This window comes from Pterocles gutturalis, unplaced genomic scaffold (assembly GCF_000699245.1).
Source record: "Pterocles gutturalis isolate BGI_N339 unplaced genomic scaffold, ASM69924v1 scaffold14923, whole genome shotgun sequence".
NCBI lineage: Eukaryota > Metazoa > Chordata > Aves > Pterocliformes > Pteroclidae > Pterocles > Pterocles gutturalis.
The window spans coordinates 15,906-29,261 of NW_010120814.1; the positions used below are offsets into that span (position 1 = coordinate 15,906).

Consider the following 13,356-nt stretch of genomic DNA (forward strand, 5'->3'; position numbering starts at 1 on the left):
CCCTCGCTGTCGCCCGGGTGTTCCCACTCCCTCTCCCAGCCAGCACATGCCCAGGAAACAAAATCAGAGGAAAACTCGACGTGAGTTTGGAGATTGCCTTGCTTTGAGGAGGGCAGACCAGAGGAGCTCCAGAGGTCCCTTCCCACCTGGCTTGTTCTTAGGTTCTGCTTTTTGCCATTTTTTGTGGGTATTTTTTCCACTGGTGGGAAGTGGTAGTGTGTGTGGGCATGTGTTGGGGTGGGAATAGGGCTGAGATGTGCAGAGCTGGGGCAGGACGGCCCCAACATGGCCTTTGGTGTCACCCCGGAGGCTGAGCTGCTGGGTATGTACAGCACCCTGAGCTCCAGCTGCAACGTTTCTGAGGAAAGCAGCTGGTGTGTTTGTTATCCAGCTGCTGCAAAAAGGTTCCCAGCACCTGCAGTGAAGTGCTGATGGCTTTCGTGGTGCTGGATGTGCCCTGATAACCGCCAAGTATTTTCCTGACTAACTTAAGTACTCTGAGCATTCACTAACACTGTAATCCCTGGTAGAAATTATAAAGGACTATTATTTGAAAATAATCTACTAATATGTATTTGTCACTCTTGAAAATGTACCCCAAGAGGTTGAGGAGAGCTGTATCCATGTTTTCCAAAACGGGAGTCCAATTGTACTGTATTTAGCAATGGGACTGTTAGGTCTTTAAAGCTTCTTCTATTTATTTAATCTTTTCATTTCTAAGGGCTGTCTGCTCAGACTGGCCATGACATTGCAATGCTAGGCATGATCCCACTCTTTTTAGTTGTACTGTGTCTTTATGGACACTTTAATTTTTTTCAAGCCTGTCAGAGTTCAAGGAGTGTCTGAACGATGCTCTTAATGATTTGATTTCCTTTCAGGTAGTTCTGCAAGGACCAGGGAGTTGGACTGGATGATCCTTGTGGGTCCCTTCCAACTTGAGATATTCAATGATTGATTCTATGTAGCTGATTTAAAATAAAGTGTATCCTACTGGAAAATATCTTCTTTTTTATTTTTTTTGTGAATGGAAAATTAACAGCCATCTCTTTCTTTCTTTTTCTGTTATATATCTGAATTGTAAATTCCTCAGCAGAGATGGAAATCAGAATTTGCTTGTTTAGGCCAAATTCAGCATAACGTAGTCATGACCCTGAGTGGGTATTCTAGCCATTACCATGGTATAAATACTAATAAAACAATGCTGTTGTCTTTAAATTATTGGAATTTATAAATTACTTATGATTTTATATAACCCCTTTAGTTATATTAAAAAGCTATAAATACATAAAGCTTTTATCCTGAAGAATGCCTTTTGCTTATTATAATTACCTCATTATTGTATTACATATATTATTATAAATACTACCTAATATTTATTATGATTGCCCAGGGCGGAGAAAAGGAAATATCTCTATGAGGTAGATGCATAAAAGCCCCCAGCCTTACCTCTAGCACAGTGATTAATATCTTCCGTAGGGAGCCACTTGTGTCACTTTTAACATCAGACTCTAGATCCCTATCAAAGACTGGGGAGAAAAAAAATCTGTGAGGGTTCACCCAGTGATAAATGCTTTAAATGAAAGTGTTTGAAAGACAATGCTACTTACGTCGTTTGTATGCCTCCTTTATGTTTACAATTTCCTAGGCAAATAAAGCAAATAAATAAGCAAATAAAGAAATAAATAAGATTACTTATAAAGAAAAAATAAATAAATGTAATAAAAAAATAAGCAAACAAAACCTCAGCAAGTCAATACCATGCCCACGTTGCTTGAGGTGTAGCAGGCATGGAGGCAGAAGAAGCTGAATTCCCACTCCCCACTCAGGGCACAAAGACGGTGCAAACCCAGCCCGGCTCAGGACAGCATCTCCATGGAAGCCTGACTCATGCAGGCATCCATCTGGTTTCACTTGCATTTAGGTGGAAGCCAAAAGCCTTTTTTGAGCGGATTGTGTTCCTGTACCTGGTAGGAGCCGCCTCTGAACAGTCAGAGCAGTGCCAAAGCTGCCTTTAAACCGGCACATGAGGCTTTCCCTATCATCAGTGTTGCTTCTGTTCCACCCATGGGAGATATGAGTAGGACCAAGGAAGGAATTTGAATCATACTGTTCTTAACAGCAAGAGTTTCAGCCCCAGTATGGCAACCTTATGGCTGAAACCACTGACAACAGGCATTTCAGTCATGGAAGCTGATCTGATTCCTCCTCTTTCTCCTGGAGGGATGATCTCAGTGAGCTCTTTGCCCTGCTACCTAAGGAAGGTCACACATAAAAACTACTGGGGTGTCCCAACCTTATTGTTTCGTGTGCAGAGAATCTCAATCAGCAGTGACTCATCCGTCCCAGCACCCTTCATCGCCTTCTGAAGCTCTCGGGCCTCATACTCGCAGGGCAGGTCCAGCAGAGCCAGCACAGCCTTTTCAAAATTCCCACTCAGGTCTCCCTTCAGCTCCTCTTCCAAATCCTGTGGGGACAGTCAGAAGAGTTAGTGCAAAAGCTCAGCCAGATTAGAAGGGGGGTGGGTGGTATTTGCTTGGGGGAGTGTCAGGATTTCAAAGCTTCTTCTGTACCAAAAAGGGACTTTTTTTGGTAAAATAAATTCCCTAAAATTTTTTGTTTCATATGGAATTAAATGATTTTCCCATCTTCAAATACCAGCCAATGTCACTCCAGTTTTGACTCTTATTTAAATAAATGCAGTCTAGTGTTTTTAAAAGGTTAACAGGGGAGTTTGCTCTGAAACGCAATGCAGAAACTTTCTGCTTCAAAAGAGCTGCAACAGAAGGAATCTTACTAAACTTTGCATTTTGGTTAAAATTTACTTATTGGCAAAAGCAACAAATTTCTACAAAGTGCTCTGGTGCCAAGCAATCAGCACTTTCTCCACCAAAAATAAAAAAGTCAACCTCCAGCGATATGCTCTACTTCCTTCAAAACTTAGTAAGAGCCCAGAGAAGAACTAGCTAGCATATGTGTGCTGAGAAGGATGCCCACTGATGAGTTATTTGAAGCCCTACCTGCAGTTAACATTTCCTGTAGGACGGGAAGTACTTGACAAGTTCAGAACACTGAACGAGAAGCCCAGCTCTAAATCTGTTGTTCTTAAAAGTACTCTTACACAATCACAAGTGAACACTCAGTCTAGTGAAGTCAGAGGATGACATTGTGGTGGAGAAGGTTCAATGCGCACACCATGAACCTCATTCCTCGAGCAGCAGGAGAGTGAAACGGAACAACCTGCGGCTCCTTCCCGAGAGATGCAGGCTGCCCAGGTGAGCAAGAAGAGTTGCAATATGTTGATGTAACCAGGATGTCTCATGGCATTTGTTCATTTCTAATGTCTATTTTTATTAATCCTCATTATAGAACTAAATCTACAGTATTTATGTAGCCAAAATCTTTATCATGCTTGCTGGAAGTTTTATATATAGAAGGCTTTCAGGTTCAGTGCTGCCTGTCTTATTAACATGGATTAATGACTAATGAGCAAGCAGACCTTAAGAAAATACTGATTTAATAATAATCTCTGCAGGATTCAGCTATTTACCTAAATAATATATTGGAAGATTTATTTTTCTTATTGGAAGCTTTATTTTTCTTACATGCAAAATCATTAAGGCAGTCTATGGTTCCTCCTCCAGAAATCAAGTGCCCAATGAGACTTCTCGGTTTTACAACATGTATTCTACTTCATCACTAAAAGAAATCAATACTACATCTATTAAACTCAACAAAAACATAATGATGTAAGATCAAATAGTTCCTCTGAAGTTGCATCTGGTCTGAGAGGGAATCTGACTTAAAATTTCCCTTTTACATTAATTCCTTTTTCTGAATGTGCTGAAGATGAGCACAAGCTGAAATATTTTTTATTTCAGTTATGAATTATTTTCTGGCTCTCCCAACATTGATTAAAATGCTGTGATCTGATTAAGGCTGATTTCAAGAAGACTCTGAGGCCTAAGATTAGAAATATAATCAATATTTTAGGAGATAAAATACATTGCTGAATCAGAAACTAATTAGTGTCCTCCTTAAACCCACTGTCCCCTTGATATTTTCAAAAGCAGAGTCCTGTAGGCTGTATTTCTAGCAGGTATGTGGTTTGAAACAGAGAGGCCACTTATTTCAAAATACCTTGTTATACAGAGCCTTGTACTTCTGTTTTATTTGTTGTCTCTGCTCTGATGTTCGACTTGCCAAGACTTCAATAATTTTCTTCTCATCGGTTCCTGAAAAATAAGTTGTGCATAGGAATTATTTAATCAGGAATCTAATGGAAAGGAAAGAAAAAATGATCTCTAAAGAGAAAAAAATTGCTGTACATATATCCCCATTGCTGCCAACTTTAGGATTTGTAGCATCTCAGATTCTTTTGAGGCTCTATTTAACTGTAGTCAGCTACAATGTTCAGACCATAAAATAAAACTTCACCATCTCATGCTGCTCATATTTTATCAAGGAAATTGAGTCTTGTGTTCGAGGTCAGAAATTGCTCCCAAAATCAGGGCTATGCCAGTGCCCACAGGCTGACATACATGTTTTTGGTGGCACTGCTTGTTTGAGTAGTGGAGAGGGATCAGCCACCAGATCCAGTTCATTAAGCGTGCAAATGCTCGTGCTGGCACAACAGAATGAATGTTGTGGGGAGAGAGGCTGGGGTAGGTGAGGATGTGTTCAAATCAGCTTCATTACCCCACAGCCTGATGTACAGCCTGTACAAAATGGGCTGTGGTTTACGCTAAATGGAGTCAGGAAGAGCAGCAGGAACCAGCCTTCATGGTCCAAGTCTCTGCTGATGCTGTTTTGCTTGGCAAAAATAAGTGCAAGTGAAGTGGGAGCATAGGGTGCCCCAGTGACGAGCTTCACAGCAGCAGCATCCCCCGGGAACCTTTGGGGAACTGAACATGCAATGTTCCTCCCCCAGAAAGCCCCACAGCAGCTTTGAGCTGTAACTTATGCAATGGATGGAAAAGGCAATGACCTTGTTCCTGTACTTTTCTTGCCCTCAGCCATATAAACAAATGTTTGCACTAAAGAAAGCTGCAGGAAGGCATCCATTATGTTTGTGGCTAAAGGGACGGGACTGCAGTGGGGTGACTTGGATGCACCAAAGACACAACAGAGCAGCTATTGCATGAACAGGCTGCCCAGAGAGGTTGTGGAGTCTCCTTCTCTGGAGACATTCAAAGCCCGCCTGGATGCATTCCTGTGTGATCTGATCTAGGTGTCCTGCTCCGGCAGGGGGATTGGACTAGATGATCTTTCGAGGTCCCTTCCAATCTCTAACATTCTGTGATTCTGTGATTCTGTGAACACACGTCCTGGTGCACTTCCATTTAAGGGCCAGCAGCTTGCCTCAGGCATTATTTCTTCAAGACAAGTACTGAAATGGAGAATATGCATCAGGAGAGACCTATGACATGACCCTGCATGTGATGGGCACCGCCAAAATGCCCAGAGCATATCACGGGTGTAGAAGGCAGCCCACAGGCAGCAAGCCATATGCCAGATCTGCTGATACGTGCATGTCACGCTGGTGGACGCTGCCTCATGCTCTTTGTGCTCTTCCATCTGTTGCATCCACCTGGGCTTTTTGCCATGGCTCACCTCAGGCTCTCGAGTGCAGGGACCAACAAGGGTTTCTGAGGAGCCACAAGTACAGGATAAAAATACAGATTATATTGTCATTCAGCAGCAGCTGATAGAATTTCATCCCTGCATATCACCACCAGGAACATACAGGACAAGTTCAGGGCATCTTGTCCAGTTCCTTATACTTAGGACTGAGGCAGAAGGCATGGTCCAATCTGAGAAGGAAAAGCACTCCTATCTGACGATGTGGAGTTAAACTCTCAGTACGAGTGTCTTCTGGGGAACCGTCTTGAAGGCGCTCAGTTGATAGGACAAGAGTTCCTAAAATTCAGCACTTAACTAGCTGATTCTGAATGTCAGTGCTATACCAGGAAGAAATGCTTCAATACATGTTTACTGTGCAAATGCCTGGAATGAATGAATAACTTGTTGCTCTTGCATGCTGCCTGGCTTTCTTCCCCTGCTGGCCACTGTCACCTCCACGGACCTGAGGATGCCATGAATACTGTGCATTCCTCATTCATGTCAGTACACGGTCAGACAGCTTACTTCAAACTACCTCAGAAGATGGTGGGAGCCAGTATTTTTGGTTAAAAATCACTGATGCACACTGAGAGCACTGTAAAGTCCTTTCAGCTGATGGAGCTGCAGTGGGCTCTGATGAACATGTGGAGGTGGTGATGTTTTTTACTGGTCCTTGAACGCCTGGGAAAGGACATATAACCATGACCTTAATCTGACCTGACTAGCTGGGACCCCATGACTGTCGTATCAGTCTTGACAGCTTGATATTCCTATCGCAGGGAGCAAATATCATGTTTAAACCAATCCCCTAGAGCCAAGCCATTAACAAACTAGATCATACCAGTCTTTTGAGGAACAAGATGGCTTGCCTTCCCATTTATCTAAATGATATATAACTTCATGGGTGTGCATGTTCTTTGAGTCAGTAAGTGACAGCATAAAGATTACCTGAATCTGGTTGGAGCAGTTGTTTTGCCCCAATTTATGTATATGATTTTTATAATACTGAATTGCCCTTTGTATGAAAAAACAAGAGCCTTCTTACCTGCTCCTTTGCAGGCTCTATGTATTTTCTTGGCATCTTGGTCTGCATCAAAGCCATGATGATGAAGTTTATGAGTTGACTAGGAAAACAGAGGCACAACAGATACATGGGAAACAATTTTGCATTAGTCTCTCTGAATGACAGCAGTTTGGGCTAGGTTCTTGCTTGCTCTTTGTTCACACCATCTAAACTGTGAAGTTCTCACTGGGCTTTGCTGATGCACTGTATCTATCACTAGTGCTTCTAGAATGGATCCACAAATAGCTGTCACCACATGACACATGGTGCCAATCCTATATAAGTTTGGTTCGCCATATATAACTTTTATATATCCTATATACATTTATTTTCAGGTTTAGTCAAATAATTTAAAGGTAATAACTTCATATTAGCCATCTTCATGCCAGATCAAATATTATTTGCTTGTACCACTTTAACAATAAGCCAATATAAACGCCTTATCAGTTGCATACAGAACCAAGCCCCGTCTCTGCAGGTTGTAAGTAGGAGGAGTTTACAATCCCAATCAGCTGAATAAAAACTGGTCCTGCAAACCTTTCTTGCATTGATGCATTCATGCAAACAAGATAACTGGAGATATATAGTGTGATAAAGCTGGTGGGTTTTTGATTTTGGCAAAATAGTACCTGTGGTTTCCTTGAGCTAAATCTGTCAGGGATAATAACTCAAAGTCCACAGCCGCAGCAGCAGTTTACAGCCTGACATATCAATGTAAACAGAAAACCATGCTTGTTCCTACTAATCTGACAAGCTGTGAATCACAAGGGCTGAAATGCTGGTGCACCCTCTATTCTGCTGTTTCTCAGACAAGGGTAGAAGTATCTGAGACCAGAGGGGCAGCAACGTTTTCAACCCCTGTCATATAATGAATCAGATCTTTTAAATGCCTAAATTCTAAAATAATACTGAAAAACAGGTCCTGGGCTTCTAAATCAATTAGAACTACATGCACATCATGGACTCGGGGGGGTCTAAGTGGGTACTGCAAGTGCTTTGGCATTTCCATTCAAAGGGCTACATGTGGATCAGGCTACTTGCTTTGCGGGGCTGCCAGGCACTGGAACCACCGCAGTTCATTACGGGTTTTGGCACCCCAGGGCATGACACTCTGCTCTCCACTAAATTAAGGGTTATGACACCCCAGGGCATGGCAGTATGCTTTTAAGCCCTTCTGAAAATGCCACTATCCTGTTGAAGAGCAGAACAGGCTAAATGGCTGATTAGCCTCCTTGCCTTCGGGAATGGCACAGGTTAGAGACAATTCCTGAAAGATGCCAGGCATAAGATCATTCTGCTTGTGGGATAAAGAGAATTTAGCCATATGGCTGTGGGCCATACTCTGCCATGTACCCACCTGGCCAGAGAACAACCTGTTTTATTTACAAGTATAGATATAGCCTGGAAGTCTGTCTGTTGGTATTCTTCAAAAGTTTCATGCTACAATCTACTAGCTCTGATAGAAGAGCTAGAGGCCTGGATAAAGGAGACCTCTATCAAAAGACAAAGGGGTATATCTCAAGGAGAAACCTCTAATCCAATGTACTTTTGTGACAGACTAAAGACCATTCAGGTCCATAGCTTTTCCAATGCAGTTAGCAGCTAGGATACAACTTACTGCTAATGGTAGCTGCTGTAGTGCAGCCATCTCACTAGAACGGAAAATTATATTTAGAACAGCAATGAGTAAGGTGCAATAACAATGCAATAATTTCTCTCAGTTTCTACAGCACAAGGTAATGCTTTCATTGCTACATCATTACCACAAACGTTGCTTGTAAATGTGTCCTACTGTATGCTCTGACACACACACATGCCTCTCTACACCTTTCAAATAAGACGGAAATAGATGGATGTAAGTAACTAATATTTTCTAGGGGGAGATTTTATTTAATGGTCTTCAAATTTCTCAGAAATTTTGTCAAAAAGGAAAGGGAAAAGAACAAAATTAGAAAACAGACACACTGATCACTGTCTTTATCCAAAATGAATTGCGTTCATTTTTTTTTTTTTTATTATGATAAGGGTGTACGTACTTCTCTTTTGATGGAATTGTACAAAAGATATCTTTTCGCACAACATGCTTGAAAATGAATCAGCTCTAGCTTCTTTCTTCTCTTCTGATTGCTACACCCTCACTTCCATTCTTGTGAGAATAAAACTCACCTTTGTTCTCTGTAATACCAAAACAAACAACAACAGCCAACAAGACTGAATGGCTGACGAATCTGGGGGAACAGAATAATGGGATCCTACAGTACAATGAAAGCCTGTTCTGGGTGTACAGCCCCAGGATTCAGAAGCTGCACGCACAATGGGCCTCTCTGCTGGAGAGTCGTACAGGCACGGTGTTGGTGCAAGGAGCATGGTCCGGGTGCTCCTCAGCACGTGCCAGATTCAATGAGCATCACGGCGCAGCATTCAGGAGGATGCTCTGCTGCCTGTTCGACTGAGCGTGCCCCACACCACACTGTGCAGCGGCAGTATAGTTTTCCCTTCTCCGTAACACCAAGTTTAACATGCAAAGTGTTTTCAACGCTTCAGTCCATACTTTAGCATGATTGTTAGTATGGCTGGGTAATGCACTCCTAATTCCTTCTTGCATGTGTATCATGCACCCAAAGGGTCTCTGTAAGCTGGACAGACAGTATCGCTCCCCTTCCGCTGCAGCTTGTGGAAAGCAGCTGCTTGTAGGAACAGGGTACAATATCTGACTGGACTAAATGATGGTGACATTAAGCTATCATTATTTTGTCTCTGTTAGCATGCTTTTCAGATGATATTCATGCCACTCATAAGGTTAATACTGCTGTCTGTGTCAGGCAGCCAGTACTGAAGCTATTCTAGAGTTGTTCGAAAAGCGTTTCTTTGTGAGGGTAAGGACCAGGGAAGCAGCTGAAAAATCACCAAAAAGGGACAATTCTGGAGAACAAAATGCAGAGAAAAGTGCTAACAAATCAAATGTATAGATCTGACAACTTTGTAGTATCCAAGTGCTATTCTAATTCATCCACCCTCAAATTCACTCCAGCAATATGAACTGAGAACTGCTGCTCCACATTCACTTCCTCCTGACCTGGGACAGAAGATGCACTGGTGAGAAGGGAGAGGAAAAAGGCTTTGCCTGGCGTTCTCTCCCAGTTTTCAGTCATTCAGCCTGGACAGCCACACCTACACAAACCCCAAAGGCAAGGAGCTGGTTTGTACTTTGCTTTGCCTTACCCACCGGCAGTGCTGGGCTGTGGCTATCGCCCTTGTCACGCCAGTGCTGCCGCCCCCGCAGTTCCCACTGCCCCAGCCCTGTCACCCATGCACCTGGCCCTGGTAATGTGTTAGAGGATGTTGGGAGAGCGGTTTGCTCTCTTATGCCTTGATGGCTGGTCAGTCATGCTCAGGTTTTAGGGAGTCCCTAACTCCTAGGTGCAACTTGTCATTGTAGCTGTAGTGTTTTGTGTAGCACAGTCGCAACAGGTAGGAAAACAGTAGCACCAGCAACTGAAATAACATTGTGGGTTTTATAACTATTCATAAAGACATAAAGAAAGACATGTATTTCTTTTCAAGTGGAAAAACATGCGGAAGGGAAAGAAGGCCTGTTTCTTAATGATGTTCAGGACAGGTTTGTTTTAAAGCACCAGAGAAATCTATTGATTCAGCTCTGCTAAAGCACCGGTCTTCAAATAAATCACTGTAAAACATTAAATGATGTGCCTGGCAGGTATCATTCTTATTGTGCTGTGTGTAATCCTATGATCAGCTTTATAGATAGGAAATCTGATACTCTGCTAAGTGACTGTCAAGGCCAACTCCTGAGTCATCTGGAAGGCCCTGGTTAAAATTCACAGCCTGCTGTGTCCCAGCCCTGTTCTTGCCCACTGACACAGCCTTCCCATGCGGGAGAGGGAGAGCTGTTTCGGAACTGCACTGCTTCCTGCCCTGTGGATTTTGACAGGTAGATTTTCCTGAAAGGTATAAATGGCAAAAGAAATTGATGTTTAATACCATCTGTAACTTGTAGGTATTCTTTTAAAAATATAGGCAAAGTCACTTTAATATAGTTTAGAGTTAAGATCTTACATTAGATTAGAGCAGTCAATGGCTCACAAGTGTTACAGCAATTTGGGTGATGGCATGATGTGGAGTCTGAAATATCAGGTGGAGAGATTACATACAAATTTTGCAGCTGGACATAGGATCTAAGGGAACTTGCTCTCATAAATTGGTACAGTTCCATCTACTCAGTTACTTCATTTTTTTCTACATTTCTCTCCCATACTTCTACACTAATTAGTGTAACCAGAGTTCTGGTGGTAAGAAATCCTCTTTTCACTTTCAGCCTAGCTGTATTCATGGCCTGTGTACACGTGTTTTTTCTGACAACAGTGTTCCTTAGCTTGAACAGTTTTTGCCTCACTCATGCATATGTTCAGACAACAATCATTTTCCCTTGCAGCTTTAGCTGCAATTGACACAGATTTATTTCTATTAAACTGGGTAGATTATAACTGCTCTAAAACTAACACTTCTACCTTGTTGTAAAGCACACCAAGTAGTTTTTTCTTACTGTAAATTACATTTGACTTTCAGGAGATGTGAGTTCATAGTTGAAGATGGTCTGCAATGCTTAGAGAAGCATTTGGAGACTGCTCATTGATATTTCAGCATGTGGAGCCTTTATGGTGCACAAATACACAGTTTAACAGAAAGGCCAGCAAAACCAGGAAAGACATGGGGTTGGATGAGGAATAAAAGCTCTGGTGGATTCAAGGCATTAGTAGTTAGAACTGGTGGGATGTTGCAATACATTGCAGACATTTTTGAAGACAAAATCTAGTATCTTCCTCGAGCTAAAGACAATTAAGCTTGTAGTAGATACATAGTGTTCATCTGTCAGTAAACAAGAACAGAAGAAACACTACCATGAGCATAGACTAACAGAATCATAGAATCACTTAGGTTGGAAAAGACCTTTAAGATCATGGAATCCAACCATAAACCTAATCCTGCCAAGTCCACCACTAACTCATGTCCCTCAGCACCAGGTACCATCCTGTATTGCAAAGGAGACAACGTACTCTACCTGAAAACAGCTGATAATGCAGATGCGCAATCACAGCTATTTTTTCATTTCCATCATCTCAAGCAGATGCCCCAACCATGCTCAGGAACAGGCTTATGGAGCAATAATGTCAAAACAACAGACAAAACTGCTCGGGATGCTGCTGATGCTGCTCACCAGCTGCAGCTCTAATGCAGATCGATGCAGATAATGTGCATGGAGAAATGCAGACACAGAGCCTTACAAGCAAATCGCTAGGAAGAGCCAAGCAAGGAACGTGGCTGCTGAGCAGAACAGTCGAGATGCAGGTCTAATAGCTACAGGCAGAGTTCTAAAAAGGGCTGGATGGATCCAGGGATGTTGAGTGGCTGCCTCAGTCTTAATTTTTGCCAGGTCCATTTTATGTGCTTTATTTGGTGGATGTCTGTCTCAAAATGGCAGCACATGGAAAGGGCAGACTGACCCAGCCATGCTCTTTACAGCCCTGACTCCTGCACATGAGTGGAGTCTGGAATAAAATTCAGGGCAGCATTCAGTTGTCTAAATGTAGGTATCTGGTGCTGTTAGAGATGCCCCAGGGCAAGCTTCCCACAGCCAGTCAGAAATGAGTGGACTCCTCTGGGACCTGCATCTGTCAGCCTGCTGTGGATGTCTCACATGCCTAAAGGCATCACCAGTGGTTAATGGAGGTGGGCAACAGAATCATTGCACAGCGATCTCACCAGTTTTCTTACTCTTCATATGTATTTAATTATGTTCGCAGAAATGCATCAGAGAAAACCAAGGTTTTAAGAATCATAAAATCATAGAATGGCCTGGGTTGAAAAGGACCTTAAAGATCATCTAGCTTCAACCCCCCTGCTGTGGGCAGGTTGCCAGCCCCTAGAGCAGGCTGCCCAGGGCCCCATCCAGCCTGGCCTTGAACCCCTCCAGGGATGGGGCATCCACAGCTTCTCTGGGCAACCTGTCCCAGTGCCTCACCACCCTCACAGGGAAAAATTTCTGCCTAATATCCAACCTAAATCTCGCCTCTCTTAGTTTAAAACCATTCCCCCTCATCCTGTCACTATCAACCCCTGTAAACAGTCGCTCCCCCTCCTGTCTATAGGCTCCCTTCAAGTACTGGAAGGCCGCAATGAGGTCTCCCCGGAGAAGAATGACATAAGCCAGTTCCATGTGCAACAGTCTGAGCTTTCCCTTCTACCAAGCAGGTGAGCACGAGAAACCCCTCTGCCTGGTTTCCTGCAGTTTTACATCTCCTGTCTGGCTGATTTTGGTGCCTCTACTGCTTACTGCAGCTGAAGCAATTCCTCTGATGGGCACAGGTATAATGTCCCATCACTCTGTGGATTCTCTGGTGTCTTGTAAGGGTTGAGCTCATGCTCAATCCTTAAGTCTTTTGTTCAGGGAATTTCTAATACACTCTCTCCTCAAGATTTTCAAGAAATGTAACAGGTACCTAATAATTTTGGTAAATTAATCTAAAAATTGTCCAGTGGTTTCAAATATTTTTAGCTAGGGTAATATATACACACTGCAGTGCCACGTACCCTGTATCTTTAGGAAGCCAAACCCTAAACAACCCATAATGTCCCAAAGGTGAGCACAGGAATGC

General features: G+C 42.8%; 1 protein-coding gene across 1 annotated transcript in view; it reads right to left on the minus strand.

Moving 5' to 3' along the window:
• ANXA13 (annexin A13) overlaps positions 1 to 13,356 on the minus strand; it is a 25,796-nt gene that overhangs the window by 5,213 nt on the left and 7,227 nt on the right. Inside the window, exons 2-6 of the mRNA XM_010077036.1 lie at positions 6,665 to 6,743; positions 4,138 to 4,232; positions 2,294 to 2,464; positions 1,608 to 1,641; positions 1,447 to 1,526 (exon numbers count right to left, since the gene is read on the minus strand). Of these exons, the coding sequence (XP_010075338.1) occupies positions 1,447 to 1,526; positions 1,608 to 1,641; positions 2,294 to 2,464; positions 4,138 to 4,232; positions 6,665 to 6,743 (459 nt within the window). The remainder of the gene's footprint in view (positions 1 to 1,446; positions 1,527 to 1,607; positions 1,642 to 2,293; positions 2,465 to 4,137; positions 4,233 to 6,664; positions 6,744 to 13,356) is intronic.